The 22,488-nt window shown below is 37.6% G+C and overlaps 1 protein-coding gene across 1 annotated transcript; it reads right to left on the bottom strand.

Moving 5' to 3' along the window:
• Window positions 1-574: 574 nt before the first annotated feature.
• On the bottom strand, window positions 575-1,588 carry LOC149781504 (5-hydroxytryptamine receptor 6-like). The gene has a single exon (XM_089934977.1). It carries the CDS (start codon window positions 1,574-1,576, stop codon window positions 575-577), a length of 1,002 nt encoding a protein of 333 aa, XP_089791103.1. The 5' UTR covers window positions 1,577-1,588.
• Between the last annotated feature and the right edge of the window lie 20,900 nt (window positions 1,589-22,488).

Raw genomic sequence — 22,488 nt, forward strand, 5'->3', positions numbered from 1 at the left:
CGTGGCGGCCAGTATTAATGGTGGAGGAAGAACCCAGGAAAAAACCAGAAAGAACTAAAGATCCACTGGCAAGTTTTCTCACATCCCCACATAGGCCGAACCCGAGACTCGAACCCACGCAGACAGAGGTGATATGGCAGTGATCAGTAACGGTGAGCGCTTTAGACCACTCGGCCACTCGTTCCCCCCCCCCCCCCCGCCACCCCGCCATTTGGTTGAAATTAATTTATTATCTTCCTTATTATTGTGTGCCAGCTGTTTATGATAAAGTTTCTATCGTACTTAGATATATTTAATTTATGCCTGGATAATTACACACACACACACACACACACACACACACACACACACACACACACATACATACACATATATATTGGAAAACCATAACAAATTCTTTCCCTGGATTAAATATATCTTGTTTAATTCATACTCTCTATAATTACAATTAAGTACCATTTGTATAATACAAAAATAATCTTAGTGATATTTGCGTTGCTTTTTGTATCAATATTTTTTCACAACAAAACGGTAATTTTGAGGGAAAAGACTGCCTAGTTCACAGTAAAATTACTTAGCCCCTTGTCATTCCCGTTTCTTTGAAGAAAACTTTCCTGCTATTCACCGTTTTAAGTCTTTTCTTGAAGGGACAATATTTCTGAAGAAACGTGACATATACTTTCCTGAAATCCCTCATAAAGAGCGGATATATAACAGGGTTAATAAGACTGTTGCAGTAACCAAGCCAAACAAAGATTTTAAATAGTTCAACAGGAACACAGCGACAAATGGCATCGGTCATGTTCGTCACTAGAAATGGTGCCCAAGTCACAACATAAGCACCCACTATAATACCGAGGGTTATTGTCGCTTTTCTTGTGAATGGCTCGCGAACGTGTTTTGCCGACATCTCCTTTCCTAACAGAACCTTTGACGGTACGATGAGTATTCCTGCGAAGTATGCTTGTCTCTTTGCCTCTTTCGAGACTCGATAATATAAAACAAAAGCCACAACAATTGGAAGCAATATGGTAACTGTAGAGACTATGACAACGAAAGGAATGCTGGGAATAAAAACACACTGTGGCTTGTCACTGAGTAAAGTCAGGTTTTCCAAATTTGGTAATGCAGGGTTATGTAACCCCGTCTCCACTGGTACAAATGATGCTAAGATACACATCGTGTATGTAACGGCTAATAAGATTAAGGCTCGTTTGTGGGTCATCAAAAGATGATATCGTAGAGGAGACATTATAGCGACATAGCGGTCTAAACTTATCAAACACACATTCAAGATGGAGGCGCTGCAGAGCATGACGTCAAATGCTACCCACACAGAGCAGAAACCCTTAAGAAATATCCACTCTCTGAATATTTCATTCAACGTAGCGGGAATCATTACTACAATCCCTACTAAAAGATCTGCAATACTCAGTGATACAATGAACATATTTGAAACCGTTCTCAACTTCTCGTGGAAAAATACTGCCAAAAGGACAAGGACGTTTCCAATTATAGTAAGAATCACGAAGAAGAATAACAAAATACCTATTAGAACACTTCCGGTCTTCGGCATTTGATCATTTCCGGTTGAAATTGTTTGACCGTAATCGGCTGTTATAATTGGAGTACTTTCGAGGGAAGTCGTGAGTTGACCTACCGGGATGTCATTTTCCTGCTTTTCAGCTCCAGGATAGAAAGAGTCCGAAGGCAGATAATGGCGGCTGATTGCCATAATATTCCGTGTCAAAGCTTCCGTTGTCAAATAGTTAAAATGCTTCTCGAAGATACTGCTGTTAGGAAAAAGCGTTGTCCACTCATTGACGTCCATCCTCCATGCTTTATGACCTTTAGTCTTCGAAAGTAGTCTGTAATTCACCACGTGTCTATTTTGAAGAAGAGAATACAATCCAAACACTACATCAGTTTGTCACAAGATAAAAATATTGTTTTAATTTATGGAATACAGCAAGCTGGATGCAGGTTTGTTATAAGCTGGAAACTTTAGTCTATCAAAAGAAGAACGGATACTGCCTTAATATATGAGATATAATCTTCCCTGAATCTCTCTACTCCCTTAATACATGAGATTCTATCTTCCCTGAATCTCTCTACTCCCTTAATATGGAATCATGTCTAGTTTTAAAGCAATTTACTCAACAGTACTGCTTGTAAAGTGTGATTCAATTACCATACAAAAGTCTCGTAAGAATTGTTGTCTAATTATATAAAGTCCGTTTGTCTTGAATTGTAACTGTCTTAACGTTTCGTTGATCCGTATGCAGAATCAATTACTCAGAAGAAGTAGAGGTAGTATAATAAACGTGTCGCGGGACGCATGCTCTTTCCATACCACATAATTTAGTATCCCGTTAGAATACATTTGATTGAAACATGTATGTCTCCATTAGAAGCATGTAATCTTTGTCTCAGTTGTGATAATATCATCCAAATATTTCCCCAGAGATCGGTACAAACTTGAAGTCTTCAGATTTCTGTATGAATGCTAACCTGAAAATAAGTGGGAAATAGTTGTACTATATACTGACACACGTTCTTATGTAAGTATTTAGTGATTATTGCATATAATTCGATAGATAGATAAATAGATAGATCGACAGACAGACAGATATATAGAGAGATAGATAGATAGACAAACAGATGTACTTGCCAGAGATCTTCATGAAGCCGCTTAGTTTTAAATTCGTTAATTAAATAAACTCGAAATACGTTGCAACCAATATAAACTTCGAAGAACTACCCATTTTTATTGCACATTAGCTATTTCTGTTTAAAAAGTGTAATCCATTCAGTAACATGTTTAAAATTTCGTCTTCGTTGTAGCAGCGATACAAGCTATTCAACAATTTTGTTATTCAGAAATGTACGATTTGAAATAAATTTTTGAAGTTCATTTTTTTATTGCATTGGGGGCAAGGTATTTGTTGATTTTTCCACTTTATTTTATACAATTAGACAAAGCAATGGAATAATTAACTTTTATTCATATGCGCGCACAAAGGATGTACTTCTTGTATTTCCTATGTCGTATCAAATACCAAGGTACACACGTTTCAGTTAATTTGTAAATGCTGATAAAAATTAACTTCTTTTTTACATCTGGTTATTTTACTTCCAGTCTGTCCACACTGCCTAAGGAAATAAAACCTACGTTAATTACAATTCAGATGTTCAGAACAAATACATGCGTCATTGAACAAACTCGTGATTCGACTGAAGGACTTGGATTTTCAATACAATGTAGTGTTTAGAAACCTGGTGTGATCTAGCAAATCTTTTTTCTTTTAACGTCTCAATAGTTGCCCTTAAACAATTTCTATGTATTCGTTTGTACTCGAGTTAATATCGGCACAATACTCGCTATATGCTGCAGGTTAAAGTCGTTTACGTTCTACAACTGGAAATAAAAAAGAATTTCAAAACTATTTTTAGGGAGATAAAGGTTACCGAATAAAGGTAAACATGAAATACTACAAGAAAAAAAAAACAAGGTAAAGAATAGGATATAGGTAAAATATATACATTCTTTAAATTATCATATATACACACACAGGGAGAACATTCCCTAAAAGTCGGAGACGTATTCCGCTGGTAAAGGTATTATCTGAACATGACAAAATGTATGCATCACAGGATTCGAACATTCTTTCATTCTGTATCATTGGATGTATATTTATTACCAATCGACGAAATTAAAAATAAATAGTTTACTTGTAAAGTTATTCAAATAATTTAAATTATATTTGGAAACGGATCTTTTTCTTTCAGTAGTAAAGATAAATTCTGCAATAATACATGAATGAAGATTTGTATTTATTAAGACCTGTTTCATATATCTTTGAATATACATTTATAATAAATTTCAAATCACCAAGGAATTTGTAAACCTTCAGTTCAGTGGACATAAAATCGTACGTGTGCGGTCGTTCCCGATACACTCTAAAAGTGGTAAATTCTTTTAAGGACACAAACTATATTCTAAACAGTTAGACTTAATGTCATCTCTAAATGTTATTCACGTTTTCATCCAATATCTGTAATTGTAGCCTCATGTAATTGTAGACTCATGTGTCATTAGGATACTTTACGGATTCATCATCAATCCCGTGAACAAATTGTCAGATTGAATGATTTTCAGAAACTCATTTCACATAGCGTAGGAAATCTTTTGAGTCCGTATGTTGTTTTATATTTATGTAGTACCCACCTTTTTAAGCCATTCGCATATTTTAGTCAAACAGAGTGAATAGAAATCAAAACACTTAAAGATTTGCATGCGTTTCATTCAGTGTATGTAAGAATAGAAACGGGCAAACGCTATCGAAAACATTGATATAGTTCCAAGCTGAATGTGCGATTCTCATAGTTTGTACCTTTGTATCAAATAAAATATCCGACATGTGAAATGCAATAGGTAGATACTTAAACGAGCACCAACCAATAGGTCAACTCAATGGCTGACCGTGCATTACGAAACACATATTTAGGCAAACGATCTCTGAGATTAATTGCCAGATAATTTGCAGAGTGTCGACAATTTAATTTCCCAAGATATAATTAGTGTTATTTTAACACGAAGTCTGCACGAAACTAGAGAATGACTGGCTGTAAATACCATCTGGTGCCCATTAACAATTTCGTCAATTTTGAGATTGCGGTTTTGTGTTTACAATATAAAATATATTTAGACTTTACATATATGGAGTAGCATGCCCTAAAGTGTTGTTATGATTTATTTAACTCCAAACTTTGAAATATTCCTTTCTCCTTGTTGCAGAGAATTTAAACCTATAAGCTTGAGAAATGTACGAAATAATCTCCATGCGTGAGAAATATAGAATCTATGTTGCGGTTTGGACCGAGACAATATAATCCCACTCATGGGGTTAAATTATTTGACATATAATATAACCCCGCGACTGGGATTTTCTTGTCTCGGTCCAAACCGCAACGTAGATTTATTTTTTCACGCAAAATGTTCCTTTAAAGTAAAAGAACTCTTCACTAGCGTAATATAAGTTCACGTGCAAATGTTTACATGCGGCTCATTAATACAAATTTTATACGCGTGAGCAAAGTAAAATAACAACATAAAACGTAGCATAGTAATGAGGTATTATCACATTTAATATATGGATGTTATATAAAATTGACATTAAATAATTAATATTTATTACAAGAAACTGTTTCATTTTTATCAGTTCCAATTTTTACAAGTTGTATGGTAAATAATGACACGTAACCGGGTATTCAGCTCTACTGTAGTTATACTTAGTACAAGCTGTAACGAAGAGTAACATGTTGCATTAGATTATTCATGGGTACTTAGTGATCTGTGTCACTATCGTATATATCTCTCATTTTCTTTGGAGGAGGTGAAACTCTTTATGTCCTTAATATTGATTGTAAAATTATCCCCGTTTATAAAAGACCCTCCAAATACGGACCCTAGCGGATAACCATGTGCTAAACTTTCAAGTTCACGGATTCTTTGAAAATTTATTTTTCTGCCTTGGAAATATGACAAGTGCTACAGTGAAATTTGCTTATGGATTAATGTGTTGACGGATAAATGAATCCTTTTGATTTGTAAGAGCATTCTTTGTCATTAAATATTGTAGGTATATTTTTTATTCAGCTGGGGCACAATGGAGATGCTTAACAAAATTAAAATAAAGCGTGTTTGACATAACACATTTCTGGCTGTTACTACGTTTTCCGTAGTTGTTCAGAGAGTTGGGAGACTATGAAGTGTATAGGTCTATAGTTTATGTGCATGGATCAGTGTTTTCTATCATATTTCATTTCACACAGCATTGAGAATTTTATCCTATCTGTAGCAGTCATTTTTCAGGTCAGCATCATTAAATGTAGTTAACAGTATATAATTGGTTTCACTCGATGTATTTAAAACTAGTTAGGTCGCTTTAGATACATTTAATGACGCTGACCTGACATTGTACCGAGCTAGTCCTGCATATAGGATAAAATTGACTATGCTGCGCGGAACGAACTAACATAATACCAAAAGCTCGACATCGGATGCGTGTGTGTCTTCATCTCGAACGGTTTTTATATGGTGCGTTCTCAAAGATGGATTGATAGTAAGTTCCTATGTGTTTGTTATATATTTGTTGTTGTTGTTTGATTTTTAAACAACTAAGTCAGGCACAGCAGACGACAACAAGGGTTTCTTTTTTTAAGAGTAGTTCTAGCGCGTGGACACCTTAACTGAGACAACTGGTCTGAGATGGCTAGACTGAGATAAGAAAAGTAAGTTTAGCAAAAGGTCTAGATTTCTCTGTCGCATGGGTGAGAAGAGCATGCATTAACATCCACAGTATGACGCGTGAGAAAAGTATGCAATTATCTCTATAGTATGACGCGTGAAAAATATGTATTAAATCTCAATAGTATGACGCGTGAGGAAAGAATGCATTAATCTCCATACTATGACGTGTGATAAAAGAATGTATTAATCTCCATACTATGACGTGTGATAAAAGTATGCATTAATCTCCATACTATGACGTGTGATAAAAGAATGCATTAATCTCCATACTATGACGTGTAATAAAAGTATGCATTAATCTCCATACTATGACGTGTGATAAAAGTATGCATTAATCTCCATACTATGACACATGAGAAAAACATGCATTAATCTCCATACTATGACGTGTGATAAAAGTATGCATTTTTAACTCCTTAACATGGAGTGATATCTAAGAATCTACATACTGATTTTACCACTTCAGATGCTGCAGTGATTTCACTTAACACTCATAATCAAAGAATATCAGTAATTGACAGATACAACAATTACAAGATGACATAGGGGAAAATATAATTTACCACATTAGATAATTGGAAAGCTATGCACTACTTTATCGTTGTAAATAATTATTATGTCCCTTTTATGCAAGATTCATAACAGAGACTGAATTCAGTTCCTTTCCTAATGAATATTTACATAGGGTATTCTAATTTTTATAGTAGTATTAAAAACATGTTAGCTTTGACAGTAAATCCTGAAGCATCGCTCCTTTAGAAGTTAAATATACACATATATACACTAATATGAACCAGATAAGGTTTAACAGGTGAAAGTGGGATATATTTCAATCTGTAAACCTGCATTTGATTTTATGAAAAAGGATAAAGTTTTGAAAGTAGAATATGAATTGATAGTTTCGATTTCTTTCGAGCCATCTATTTAAAACAACAAACAAAGATATCAGCCTTTTGCAGTTTTAGAGGTACACACTAAAATTAAATCATTTAAAAGGATTATACATGACGCTATAGTTTTAAAGTTACTCTTTTGCAAATATTTTACTCTATTCTTTTAAAACAACAGTGGAATTCATGAAAGTTTTAATAAAATCGAATTTTTCAACAAAGATGTTATGAGAGTTTATAATATAACGTCTGTTTATAATTCTCGATGTCTGCAAAAAAATCCCCCCCAAAAACTCAAGTTACAAATCCGTAATTTAGGTCTAAGCAAGAAAAGAAATACACAAAAAATATACCGATCTGAGGAGGAACATTTTAGGTGCTCATTGAAAATGGCTCTTTAGCAATTATAACCCGATGAAAGAGACGTTCTTTATCATCATCAATTCAGAAAACAAAGAGCTTAAGACATTTCAATGAACTTCGACTTAGATGCTTACCTGTCTTTAAATAATCAGCTCTGCAAAACATATCCTCAAGGTACACAGAATCTTCTATTGGCTCAAGTCCTTCCTCAAGCACTCTTCTTTAAATTGGGGACACTCTTCTTGATAGTGTTTAACGTACGCAGGTGACACAATCGGTAAGGTTTTCATATAATCAAACTTCAATAGATTTCATTCACGAAAACTCACTATATTTTCTTTAGTTTCCTGGCAAGCTTGTATTTTCTCCACAGGATTGCCGTGTAGCCGTATAGGGGAGAAAAGTAGAACCAGTTACGTTCAAAATCTTAGCAGCCGCATATACTCAAAGCAGATTTCAAATGAGATGTTTCCATTAGGTGATTGATCCTTGCTTACGTCGCGATGTTTTAGAGACGACGGCAGTAGTAATTCTCACTGTTCTTTTATAGCAACGAGGACAAATTGATTTCGCTGCCAGATCAGTAAGGTTTGCGTGGGAAAATTATTCAGGTCCTTTGATAACGATTACTAATCTTTGGGTTAAAATTGTGGGTAATAATCATTGCGTTAAAGTTATGGTTAGTAATCATTGGGTTAAATTTGTGATTAGTTATCATTGGGTTAAAACTATGGCTGATAATCATTGGATAAAAATTGTGGTTAGTAATCATTGAGTTAAAATTGTGGTTAGTCATCAATGGGTAAAATTGTGGTTAGTCATCATTGGGTTATAATTGTGGTTTGTAATCACATTGTTAAATTTGTGGTTAGTAATCACTGGGTAAAAATTGTGGGTAGTACTATTTGGGTTCAATTGTGGTTAGTAATCACTGGTTCATAAGGCTTTTTTAACGAAGGAAATCCAGATTACATATAAAGGTTTAAATAGCATTGAGTGACATGTAACTTACTGTGTGTGTGCTTGTGTGTGTGTTTGTGTGTGTGTGTGTGTGTGTGTGTGTGTGTGTGAGTGTGTGTGTGTGATTTTGATTTTTAACGTAGCTTTAACAATTTTTCAGTCATATCGCTACGATGTCTGCAGTGTGGCAGTTTATAGTGATGTCTAGCACTGGGGCATCATGCCGCAGACATGTAGCATGATGTCCCACCCAGTCACATTATCCTGACACCAGGCCCACACTAACCTCTTAATGCTGAACGCCAAGCGAGGCAGCTGTTAGTACCATTTTTGTAAGTCTTTGGTATGACTCGGCGGGGGATCGAACCCACGACCTCCCGCATCCGAGGCGGACGCTCTTACCACTGGGCTACCGGAGCGGTACTTATTTTTGTGTAACTTATTTTTGTGCTCGATTCGATTCTTATGACAAATGCGTAAACCTTTTCAACAAATCATTTTTGACAAATGAAAATAACATTTACAATGCTGAGACAGTCATTCTTGGAAATGTTTCAGTAACCACTGTCATACAAATTGACCATTAAAACTCTTGCATTTTGTTAAATATAGCTTCACTGAAGAACATCAAATTTTTTTGGCACCAGTACAGAGTCTTAGAATTGAAACATGCCTTTTTTACCGCTTCTATACTCCAACCTCCTGCCCGCCTGAATAAAATTACGAAGGGACTGAAATTCGAAACAATCTACAAATATGTTAAAACGATATGTGAAATACTCAGTGAGTGAGTAGATGACTGAAGTTGTCCTGAAATATATATGAGCATAATTAGTATAGAACTTATTCCACTTGGTAATGAGCCTAGTTAGCCCAGAAATTAGTTTATCGTGGTATAAACTGTCAGTTGCCGACTCACATCTTACATAACGCCCTTCGGGCTGTGTGATTCGGCATCTGACAGTTTATACCACGATAAACTCAGAAAAACAACATTAAACTCTTAAGCATAGTTAGGCTGTGTGTGTGTGTGTGTGGTTTGGATTTTTTTAACTAGTTTTAACAATTTGTCAGTCATATCGCTACGATGATACATTTATTCCTATGATACACCAGATGAATTCCAAAAGTTCTTCTTTCCATTCAGAAATGAGATAGAAAGCTTCCATTGTCCCATTAATGTCCACTTTGAACTGGCATTTTGCAGATTGACCTTAGGATTCCAACGTATGGATATGCGTCCAACTGTGTGCTTATAACACAAGTCACGTTCTTATAAATACTGGATCTATAGTAACCAGACTGACTGGTCAAGACAAGATTTCAAAACTTGGAAGCTATACGTTAATTACAAGTGCTACATATGAATCAACACATTAACTTGAATCGACGTGAATTACGTGTTGTTAAAAAGTATCTAGCATTAGTTTGAACAGAAAATGAAAAACAAAATGTTAAAAATGTTAGGAAAAGTACTGAATTAATTAATCGCCTTCAACGCATAAATAAATAATAAGCATATAATAGTGGATTTCTGTGCGTTAACCCGGTGGCTAACTTAAGTAATAACTAATTGGATTATACAATTTTTTGGGTGGGGTACTAATTAACAGGAACAACAACCATTGTTTCTGATAACTTGGGAAAAAATGCCTATTGATCTCTGTCTGTCTGTCTCTCTGATACGCAGATGACATAAGCAGCATACTTGTGCAATAATGTTATCCATAAAACATCAAGCTCACCAACGGCAGAATGCACGCAAGGTACAAAACATGTTACACATCGATATAATCTTATGTTTTAGTACCCTGAAACATATATCATCATCATCATCATCATCATCATCATCTCTCTCTCTCTCTCTCTCTCTGCATTCTTCATGACGTTAGTAGTCCAGCGTTCATGCACCAGGAACCTACGTATGGAATTATCAGACAACTGTATCATGCTTCCTCTACTTATATGATATTGGCTTGCCAATTTAGACTGCTACCAGCTAATGTAGGGGTAAAATTAAATGCTGGGTGATTCGACTGCGTATGATTAAGTTAGGTGCGAGGTTTGGCATTGATGTGATTAAGCAATGCTGGATCAAAACCTAGACATGGCGTTCTTGTGATTAAGTAATGCTGCATGGCACGGTTGATTCCATCATACTAATACATACTGCATATCGGCTTCTTAAACTTATAAAAATTTTATCAAGAGTTGTATCTGTGAAGATCAATAGTATATCTATTGATTTCAGACTGGAAATGGTCTATACAAGGTCGCATAATTTTGTTATCTCTGGGTAAAGAGACTACTCTACGCAGCTACCTTGAGGTTTTGGCAATTTTCCATGTTTTCTGACGCATGAGATTCGTTTCCGTTGATTGGTCTACTTGCTGTCACTAACCGAAGGCCGACTTTTAAATCAGTCAGTGGAGGGAATCCCATAAAATGTAAACTTCCGTCCTCTATATTCATCTCTGATACTATGCATCTTTTAACTGCGGCATTTAATAAAGAAAACTAATTAACTTTTGAAAGGCATGGCATGAACTATTACTGTCAGATACAGCTCACTATGAAGACAGCAAAGTAAGGTACTAGTATTTACCAATATGGCTACTGAAGGGAAGCAAAGATGGTAACTGCACGTCATTGTCTTTAGTTTTGCTATCTGACATCAACCTTTGATCAAAAATCTATATACGTGTCTGAAGGGGGCACACTACTACAGTAGGGTCCTGTAATTTTACTAAAACCTTAGACCAACATGTGCAATTGTATTATATCTTCAAGTAAAATGTATGTACGAAATTCTTTTTCTCTTTGTTGCACTTAACGTTTAGCAAGGTATATCGTATATGGATTGCTTTTAGTAATGCTATGTGTTTTATTCCTTTTGAATAATAATAATAATAATAATAATAATAATAACTTCTTGGGCTTACGTCCATTGTGTAACATGTGTTCCCTCAATTGGCGTGTTTCCTGTTAACTTCAAAATCAGTAAATAAACAAAATAAAATTAGTCATGAACTTCAATAAATTTATTTTACTTTTATCTCTTCTAAGTAATTTCATCATGAGATCCATGTTCGAAAACGTCAGCCTACTATTTAGAAAAATGCAGATGGATGCGTTTAATAATTATACAAAAGGAGTAGACGTTCTTCATTTTAATCTTCTTTGCTGCTTTTTCAAGAGATCTTGTGACACGAAATGTCTGTTTTCATTCTTTGCAGCAACCATAGTTGTGCATTATCAATAATGTATAAAACCTATCTAATTGTCAGTCTTGAATCACATGTAATCCGTCAGCTCAAATTATCGTTTGTAGATGTATAATGCCCAACCAACATTACACAGCAAAGAACATGATCTGTCGTCGTATAATGTATAATGCCCAACCAACATCAAACAGCAAAGAACATGATCTGTCGTCGTATAATGTATAATGCCCAACCAACATCAAACAGCACAGAACACGATCTGTCGTCGTATAATGTATAATGCCCAACCAACATCAAACAGCACAGAACATGATCTGTCGTCGTATAATGTATAATGCCCAACCAACATCAAACAGCAAAGAACACGATCTGTCGTCGTATAATGTATAATGCCCAACCAACATCAAACAGCAAAGAACAGGATCTGTCGTCGTATAATGTATAATGCCCAACCAACATCAAACAGCAAAGAACATGATCTGTCGTCGTATAATGTATAATGCCCAACCAACATCAAACAGCAAAGAACACGATCTGTCGTCGTATAATGTATAATGCCCAACCAACATCAAACAGCACAGAACATGATTTTTCGTCGTATAATGTATAATGCCCAACCAACATCAAACAGCAAAGAACATGATCTGTCGTCGTATAATGTATAATGCCCAACCAACATTACACAGCAAAGAACATGATCTGTCGTCGTATACTGTGCAGGAAGATTAAAGTTTCTGCTGCTCCCTGAAATCAAAAGTGGATTGAACAACAGAGACCTGGATCTGCCACCGTAGCATATTGCATAGGCAGGTCTGAGTGCATGTTGTTTGCAGGAAGGTGTCAGGATAGATGCTAAGTAAATTAGCTAATATGGCGAAACCGTTATGAAGCCGAGTTATTAATGGTGTAGTCTCGATGTAAATTGTTTTATGTCATTAAGCAAAAGTTTTTGTGTGAATATTATGAAAGTCTTACGCTTCCTAACAAGAATAAATGCGTATCTGTAGGTATTTATGTGTGTGTGTGTGGTTTGTGTGTGTGTGTGTGTCTACCTGTATGTAACTTATAACTGTGGTCCAGTTGTAATGTCAGTCCCTCTTTTAACAAAATGCATCGCAATTTATTCATTTGGCAATAAATCTTGTGACAATAACGAGCATGTGCAGCTAGCTACATTATATACGTCGGGTTAAAACTCTTCTCTCATGTTCCAACTGTTAGATTGTTTCAGCCAATGTATTAAGGATGATCGCTGGTGAAATGGAATGTCTTAGCAAACGCTATCACTTTGCAGACCGTTTTTGATCCTAACATGAAAAAAGTGCATTCCAAGTTTACGGCAAGCTTCGGTTTCAGCAAGGAAACGCATACGTTTAAAATCCAGTGAAGAGACATGTTATTAATAACTTTGAATTATATAATGCAAAAATGACATTGAAAAGACCGACTTATGCTGGTTATAGCATCCTACAATATCAAAAGAATTTTGTTCTTCAAGTTTTCAACAATACCGTGTTCTTTTCGTGTTGGATCTTCTACAGAAACTCTATGAATCGTATGATTTGCATGTACTTTATACATCTACAATCAATTCTGAGCAGCGAAGCTCCAGTTTAAGTTTCTTGCTCTAACAGCAAGATTTAGCGTAACTTCTTGGTAGACTATGTCGATAAAAGTCCTGTATGTATTAGAGAGGAACACTTTGTATAGGTTATTACCATTTAACAGGAGGGACCTCCTTCATATAGGCTTTAAATACGCAATTGGAGAGGAGCTCTTCATATAGGCTTTAAATACACAGTTGGAATGGAGCTCTTCATATAGGCTTTAAATACACAATTGGAGTGGAGCTCTTGATATAGGCTTTTAGTACATAATTGTACGGGTGCCCTTTATATCAGTTTTTGCCACAGATTTGGAAGGGCATGGTTCATATCGGTTTTCGCCACAGATTTGTAAGGGCACAGTTCATATAGGTTTTTGCCACATATTTGTAAGGGCATGGTTCATATCGGTTTTCGCCACAGATTTGTAAGGGCACAGTTCATATAGGTTTTTGGCACATATTTGGAAGGGCATTGTTCATATCGGTTTTCGCCACAGATTTGTAAGGGCACAGTTCATATAGGTTTTTGCCACATATTTGGAAGGGCATAGTTCATATCGGGTATTACAACATAATTGGAAGGGCGTCCTTTATTACATCGACTTTTAATACATAATTGGAGCGGCCCTCTTCATATTGGTTTTTACCGTACAGTAGCAAAGGGACACTTCATATCGGTTTTTAGCGCACAGATGGAAGGGCACACATCATATCGGTTTTTACTAACATGCTTCGTATTGGAGTTTGCTACACAGCTAGAAGGCTGCCTCTTATCCATTGTTGCCACTGATCTGAAGTTTGTAGTTTAAAATACAAAACCAACAGTAGGATAGTGGGATACATTAGCCTCAGTGGAAATCTCAGTCAAAAAGGTCGTGGGAACGTGTAGCCTCAAGATTTTTCAGACCACACTGGGAACGTTTAGCCTGAAGGGGAATTGAACATGGGGAATATTGGGACTGTATAGCGACAAGTAAAAGTATATGGACAGTAAGAATGAAACAGGTGAGGTGACGTCATGGTACTGGCCAATTGCAACAATATTGCAAGGGGCTGACCGCAACCGGACCAAACAGCGGAAAAAAACCTAGAACACATGGCGGGGTGGGACTGGTGGGACATAGGCATATATAACTCATACAACACTTATATAGCAAAGAGAATGAATATCTTTTCTAGGCATATGAGTGACCATGAATAGGGCCTTTGGTTTTCTTCTTCTAATTTCTTCTTTTCCTCCACCAACTTCTTATTTTCTGTCCTACATTTTTCTTCTTTATCTTCGCCTATTTCTCCTTCTCCTGTTCCTCCTCCTTCTCCTCTTTTGTTGTTTTCTTCTTCTTTTTTAATTTTCTCATTCCAGGCTCTCATCCTAATTCCGTTTTCTTTGTCCTCCTTCTCCTCTTTTACTTTTTTCATCAGCTCCCTTAGTCTTTCTTTCGTATTTCTCAAATTGTTGAGTTCCATTTACACTCTATGTGGATTATACGAATATTGATCATCGTTTAGTCTACTGCTTCCTGTATTGTTTTCATTTTATCAATCGTGTTAGAAGCCATCTTCTTAGATTATTCAATGATGAATGGCGCGAATGACGAACGCTTGACTTTATATTTGTCAAGCACGGACGTGAGGGAAAACATCCCTTACACTGACTTCACATATTATCTACTATGCACACAAACGTACAAAAACGAATACAAACCCCAACTATACTGTTAACAAATGGGAAGAAGAAAAAAAACCTTATATACTATCCCAAAACCCCAAAATCTTCTATACACGCACGGGAAGAGACCCCCCCCCCCCCATATCTACTATTCACACAAACGTACGTGAACGCAAAAAAACACACTCTACTATCCACACACGGGAAGAAGAAAAACAAACCCAAATATGCTATCCACACAAACGAACGCGAATGCACACGAATGCACACAAACACAATATCTACTATCACATAAAAACACACACTCTACTATCCACACAGAAAGAAAGGAAAAACAAAAGAAACCTTCACACTCTACTATCACACAAACGTACGCGAATGCAAACAAGCACAGTATCTACCATTCACATAAACGTACGCACACGCATAAAAACACACAACACACATATTAGGAAAGGGGTGAGTGTTTATAGTCACACTACTCTACATTGGCACAACTTGGAAATTTGAATAATCTATTTTCTAGAGATCTGGTTAGCCCTGAGAAGGGCTGTTTTTTAAAAACTCCAAATACATCTAGCTAATAGTAACATCTCCCAGGCCTGGCACCACAGACACAACGGCGGCTCGTCATTGTTCCAATTGACTGTAGCTGCTGAGAGTGCGGAGATAGCTTGAGTGGTCACATCATCCCAAGCTTCAGTTTGCGGGACCCTGAAGACTCTCTACCTACCAATTCTTCGTCCTCCTTGTGGATGCTGCTGCTGTGGTCTTCTTGCTTGTGGGGGACGCTGCTGTCTTTTCAACTCCTCCTTCCAGTTTTTATTCTGGGGGACTACGGCACTTGGTAATGGTTGTGGCAGTTGCTGTAGCTGACGCGGTTGTGGTGGTGCTGTTATTGCTCGTACAGAGGTCTCAGCATGAGATGAGGCAGGATCAATCGCTTCTTTTCATTCTTGTCTTCTTTCTTTTTCTCCTCTTCCTCCGTCTCTATACCGTCATTCCAGCTATTGCTTCCATAGCCAGCTCCGCTAAAATTCACCTGGTATACTCCTGGTGCATTTGGAGTTCAAGCAATTTTAAAACTATGTTACTCATTCTTCGTAGTTCAAGAATAAACGACGGGTAGCCAGACTGACGAACGCTTTCGCTTTATATTTGTGAAGCGCGGACGTGAAGGAAAACATACCGTTACCAAACCTTACAAAACCAATATTATCACAAAAAACATGGAACGCGCGGACCTAAAAGAAACACTTACTCTCATTTTAGTTGCAAACACAAACACATACAGACTATTTTTGGACAAGCTACGAAAACGAAGTGCTTATAGACGCACTTTTACTTTTATTTTAAATTACTAACATACAATTGGCAATTGAACTAGTATGTCTTTTCTAGAGTATTTGGGTAGCCCTGTAATGGGCTGTTTTTGTGGACGGGGAGTAATGGCAATCTTTTATCGTCTAAGATTGCGTCACCGTCTGGCGGCAGACTTTCCCACAGGATAGGACCTGCTTCTTCGGAAAGAGAAGGAGAACTCTTTCGTGTCCACACGACAGTCGACAAAACCTCTGTCAAGTTTCTGCTGTTGCTGCTGCTGTTATCTCTGCTCTCTTTGCTCCTGAAGTCTGTACTTCTCCGTCCATTCTACTTTCTCTTTCTTGATTGTCTCTCTGAAGAGCTCTTCTATCAGGTCTTTTGTCACTTTCAAGATTCTGATATTCTCTATCACTTCAGGTTTGGGTATCAGCTTTGTCTGACACAATGTAAATTCACGTAAGCTTGGTTCAGTTACGCTAGTCTTGAAGACAGTTTCATAGGATGATGAGTCAACAATATATGGTCAGACTGGAGATTGCTTTGCTTTATGTCGTTCAAGCGCGGACGCGATAGAAAACATCTCTACAATTTTGTGTTGGGGCGGAACGTTATGATAATTGGTTTTAGGGTGAGGGATAGAGAGAAGTCAAAGAGCATGTATAATGATACAAAATTGAAAACAAACGACAGACATTTCTTCAAAACACAACATATTTATTTAAATAACTACCAACCAGCAATTGAAAATAAAACAAACAATTATTCAAATAACAAACTATTTTTGACAAGGTTGGCAACGTTGTGAAGTCAAGCTAGACTTCCAATGATGGCTGTCATTGGGCCATTGATGTGCACTACGTTTCCTAGCTAAAAACAAAAGATAGCCATAATGATCACAAAACCATCGATCTACTTTGTCATCGTTTCTATAAGAGTGAAGTTCAAAATAAGTTACTAAATATTCTAAAGAATATCCAAGACTGCGTTGATGAAGAAAATACACCCAATATTGTCAACACACCATGCAATCTGTGCCTTGTAATTTCACATTATTGAATCGTCTCGTCTGGGCATTTCTTCTCTTAAAGTCGGCGATGTCGTCTTCCAAAGGTGGCAATCCATACGAATCAAAATACTCCACACCACCATCACGGGGAAAGTAGACGGTTACACATTGGGCTCCTGGGAGATGACTGTCGTCATTGTTAATGACATAAGCTTGATGGTCTTAAGGTTTGCGATGAGGCAGTTCATCATTAGCACACACGACATGATTCCAAGAAGCAGTGTACGAAATGCGGTTCAAACGGTAATAAAGTTCCCAGGTATCCATTTTGTGTTGTCCTGTTTTTCTGGGTTTTTCACAGGTAATGATATGTAATCATTTCAATTCGACTTTTTGCTTGAAAATGTATCAGAAGTAACCGTTTCTTTGCTTCGTCTTCGCACTCTGAACCAAGCTTCGATGTGATGGATCTCTAGAACCAGCAATAGAGGAGATGAATGATCACCCAAGTCTTTATTCCACTGATTCAACACTTCTTCTTCCGAGATGATACTCCAAGCTTCGTCCAGATACTCGTCCAATTTTTCTTCTTGACTCAGTATCAGACATTTATCGTGTTGAATTTGATTGGGATGATCGTTTTGACATATATAGCAATATTTTTTGATCAATTCCATTTTTTTCTTCTTCTGCCAGGTGTTTGGCAAAACATGAGACTAAATGTTATTCTTGTTCTGGTCATCTGGACTTGGTCATTATGTCCTTTTCGTCTTTGTCTTGGGGTTCTGCTTCCACGGTATGCTCCATTCCATTTCCATCTTTTCTCCACTATTTAAAGAGGGATTTTAGTCTTCCATAGCTTCTAATAATCTAGAAAGACTTCTCTCATACTGTTGATTTCTACCATATTATCAAATTCAGCATGCAAGAGGACGTTTACCGTCTCGATTAGAGATATAGTAAACTGAAGTTCCACACGAATCTGGCCAGATTTTATAGAGTGGAAATTTCCCTTGTCACTGCCTTTGTCTGGAGTGAAATCAAAAGCCCACAACGACAAGCCTCCTGCATAATCGTCGTACGAAATGTGACTACTGTTGGTCATTAACTGTCCGGTGGCTTCGTACAGGGACATGTACGATCTCAAGTAATTCTTCTCGTCACCAAACTTAGGTTCGAAGGGTCTGGTACACAAGGTCTTGCCATCACGGTTGACTTCGATCTTGGACAAGTTGAAGTGATGAAAGAAGAAAGGATTTTCCCGAAGGCTCCATTGAAGGGGTCCTTCTCGACGATACCAGTGATTAAACGTGTGGGTCACTGTCCTTGGAATAGATGATAATTAATCATGGATTGCTGTCCCCCTGAGAATAGTGAAGTGTGTGCTCAAAGTGTGACTGATATCGTTTCCCACTTTAGAAAACACTTCCAGGCGTCGCACGTAGAGTATGGCTTCTTCGATTTAGGTTTTGTACTCGTTGACATTGGCCATCAAATGGAAAGCGGTACAGCTGAGATTCAGTCTCGGATATCCACACCGTTAAGCAAATATATTTTTTTTGCAGCCACATGTCCAAAGCAAACGATTAATCAGTTACAAATTTCGACTTAGTGCAATTTTCTTTCGACGTTCCATTAATCCCAACACATTTTGATCGTCCCCAGCAATCGTAGTGCTGCTGAACCTGGTGTTGCCCATTGAGTCAGTTTTCCATCCACACAAGCATCCAGATGGGTGTTCTTAGCTTCTTTTCCATACGTCAAGAGATTTTCAAGGTAGGCACGGTAAGGTCAAGTATCATTGATGTATCTGATCAGTTTGTTATTCAAGTATACATCCACTCCACTGAACACGGAATGCATGAAATTGTTGACGGAAGCTACTCTGGTATCACCAATCAGAATGAGATCGTCGCCTGATTTTATCTCTTTGACTTTCAAGTACAAGTAAACGCTATTCAGATCAATGCAATCTTCGGGTTGTCCTTTGATTTAAAACTTGATGATAGCTGAATCCATCAAAGAGGAGACGAGATGTAATTCGACCTTTTAGTATTCTTTCATCGTCATTATGGTTGTTAGCATGGGAAGCAGATCCAGTTCCGACTTAGAACATGCGCAAGACTCTCGGTACATTATTTTTTTTTCTTTCTCTGTGTGATTTTATAATAATCAAAAACGTCTAGTCTCGGACGGTTCTTCTTTTCTTAGTCTTTCTATCTGTATTAATGTAAAGTCCTCTGAGGGGTTGTTTTCGTCGTCTCTTTCTGCCTTGTTCTTGCATTTATAGGAGTTTCTCGTCGGCCCAAGATGTCTTTGCCCGTTTGAAGCAAGACGTTTTAGCTGCTCTCAAAAAAAGCTTCTTTGGGGTTTTGTTTGTCGACGATGACATTTTGGAGAAATTCTTTGCCGTGCGTCAATGCGGAATCTTTCAAAGCGTGCAATTATCGTGTCACTATCGGTTTCAAAACCGAGGCCGCCGAAAGAAAGGCCGATTTCAGCATATTTCCTAAATCATGTTCTCGATGTCGAGCGACGCCTCGGTACACTGGCTACATGACTTACGTGTTGTTAGAGAATCGTTTTCGAAAATGGAGTTTTACCGTGACTTTCCATTTGGTGAATGAAATATTTTTTCCCAGATCTCCTTTTATAGCAATGTTGACAGTGTTGAAATAAGACTTGCTGACGGTGAAATGGTGAGGATGTACAAATTCGCGGTGAATCTGATAGGTGTTTCCAGCTTCTTTGTCAGCGTTCATGGCAGAATCCGCTTTGAAAGGAACAACACGCAGTAAATGGTATGGAGGTGTGTCCCACCACGTTGTACTCCACTACATCGGAGTACACAAGCATCAAATTGAGTCCTTGGTTCAGTTATATTGCAAAACGAACGAAATAACTTCGCACAAAATTCGTTGTCGAAACCAATAGGTTGTTTTTTTTATAAAAAAAATAATAATTTTCACCCTCAATTGAACGTCCCCACCCAAAATATCAAACAATTCAGGACAAAATTTAATGGACACCACTTTGTCGTACTCTATCTTATCACTTTGTCTTTTCTCCAGGGCTTTACCAAACACTACCTTGAACCTGTCATCAATCGTGTCCACAAAATGTTGACCACTAAAATAATAGCCTGGGGGAATTATGATGTTATAGGTGTACGTTATTGTTTTGGGTGTTATATGTAAAATTAGTATATTCTGAATTAGCAATCAAGGAGTCTTACAATTGTGTGTCACGAACTAAGACTTTAAAAGTGTTTTGATTTGGAACGACATTTAGGACTTGTTTAGGGCGAGTGATTTCCACCAAAGCCACTTTCCGATGGGCTTAGTGATCCAATTGGATGGCCTGTGGTTATTTGGCAGTGTAACAGCACAAAGTGTTGTTGGAAAAAACCTCCATGGAACTGTCACTGGGTAGCAAGTAATAATAGTACTGCTGTCCGAGGGTCACTTGAGGTCAGAGGAGTGTCTAAAAGAGGGTTATTGTGGTGGTTGTTGTTGTTGGTGGGGTGACTGGCGTTTGGGCACAAGATTCCCGTTGTTCCCGTTCGAGGAGTATTTCAGGGAGGGATTACGAAGAAGGTAACCGATGCAACTGCTTAGTAAAATGGTCAACAATTGTTTGTCCCCTTGTTGAAAACTCATATAGTAATGGCCGAACCGATGACACAATACACCACAAAGATTTGCGATGGTAGCGGTAGATGAGTCTGTGTTGAAGGGCATGATGGTATCTTCTTTTTGTAGTCGATGACTTGCGAAGCGTCGATCCAAGAATCAAACTGGGAAGATATCCTTTTCCAACGTACTTTGACTTCTTTTACACAGCGTTTTCCCACTTTAAGAGTTCTTCGTTCAAGAATACTTTCGATGTCGTACACTTCGTCATCTTTTTTGGTCACGCGTTGTAATCCGAGCAAGTAAAACGTTCCTTTTAATACTTCCCCGTTCATGTCTTCCAATTTATGAACGGTAGGATGACAGCCACGCACTCGTCCAGTTGTCATTGATGATTGATGCCCTCGACTCGGGTAAGACTTCTGGAATATTTTTGCCCATTGGGTTTGTGCAAAGTGTATGATGTTTGTTCGTGTAACCAACGTCGCACTTGAGGTAAACGGAGACTTTTCAGACGTGTTTTATCAGCACGATACAATTTCTGAACCCCTCCATAACCTGCAGGATGGGCTAGATCGCAGTAAACGCTGGCTAACGCCTTCTCCATTTTTTAATAAATCACCCACTCTTTGTTGATGCTACTTCGGATAGGGTGAAATGGTGGTTTGAAAACTTCTTTACGCGTCCGATGTGCCACGGGAGTAGAAGTCGAATGTAATGGTGGTGAATGGGTGGTATTGAGATGGCTTTGGTCTTCTTTTCTCTTTTCACGTCTAATTTCCGTTCTTTCTTTTTGACTTATGTCGAATGAGGAATGGACATCATTTTTTTTAAACCCAAGCTTTAGTTTCTTCTCCTTGTGGAGTTGGGGAAGGGGTCAATCTTACTAGGAACTTAGAGCTGCTGACGATGTTTGAAAGACTTATAGTTCCTCTTCTTCCTCAGACATTCGTGGGTCTGGGTCTGTCTTGACCTCTGGGGGTGGTGTTGGTGTGGACTTTTCATCAGTGTCTTAAAATATTTTAGAGTTGGCAATGCTGTTTCGTCTAAAGCTTTCTGGTGAAAGTTGCAGTCGTTGCAATAGTTGACCGTACTTTTGCAATTTTTCTGTCTCCGACAAATCTTTGCGATCCATCAACGATGCAGTTCGTGTTCTTACTGGGACATCTCGGTCAATTGAGGACTGGGAGGCAAATTTTGGGTCCGCTGTTCATGCCAACGATGGTATTCTCTCGATCGTTTGTAATCCACTAAAGCCAGTGTTCGTCCTTCCATTCGATTTCAGTGGTCACGTTTGAGATCTTTGGACTCCAGAGATCCCTTTCATCTTCCATTACGCATGGGTAAAACACTTTCCAGGATCCAAAACGTTGGTTCTACTATTCCTTTGAAAAGAGTTCCTAACAGGGGTAAAAATCCTCCGTGTTGGACATAGATATGTTTCTTTTGACGGATGGATATTTTCTTTTGAACCATTTAGCAAAGAATGTGACGATGCTTGG

Source organism: Sinohyriopsis cumingii, chromosome 15, assembly GCF_028554795.1.
Source record: "Sinohyriopsis cumingii isolate HCF-2022 chromosome 15, ASM2855479v2, whole genome shotgun sequence".
NCBI classification, from domain to species: domain Eukaryota; kingdom Metazoa; phylum Mollusca; class Bivalvia; order Unionida; family Unionidae; genus Sinohyriopsis; species Sinohyriopsis cumingii.

Excerpts from the sequence above, each read along its gene's own strand:
- LOC149781504 (XM_089934977.1), bottom strand. The coding sequence starts at position 1,576 with ATGCCGAAGACCGGAAGTGTTCTAATAGGTATTTTGTTATTCTTCTTC.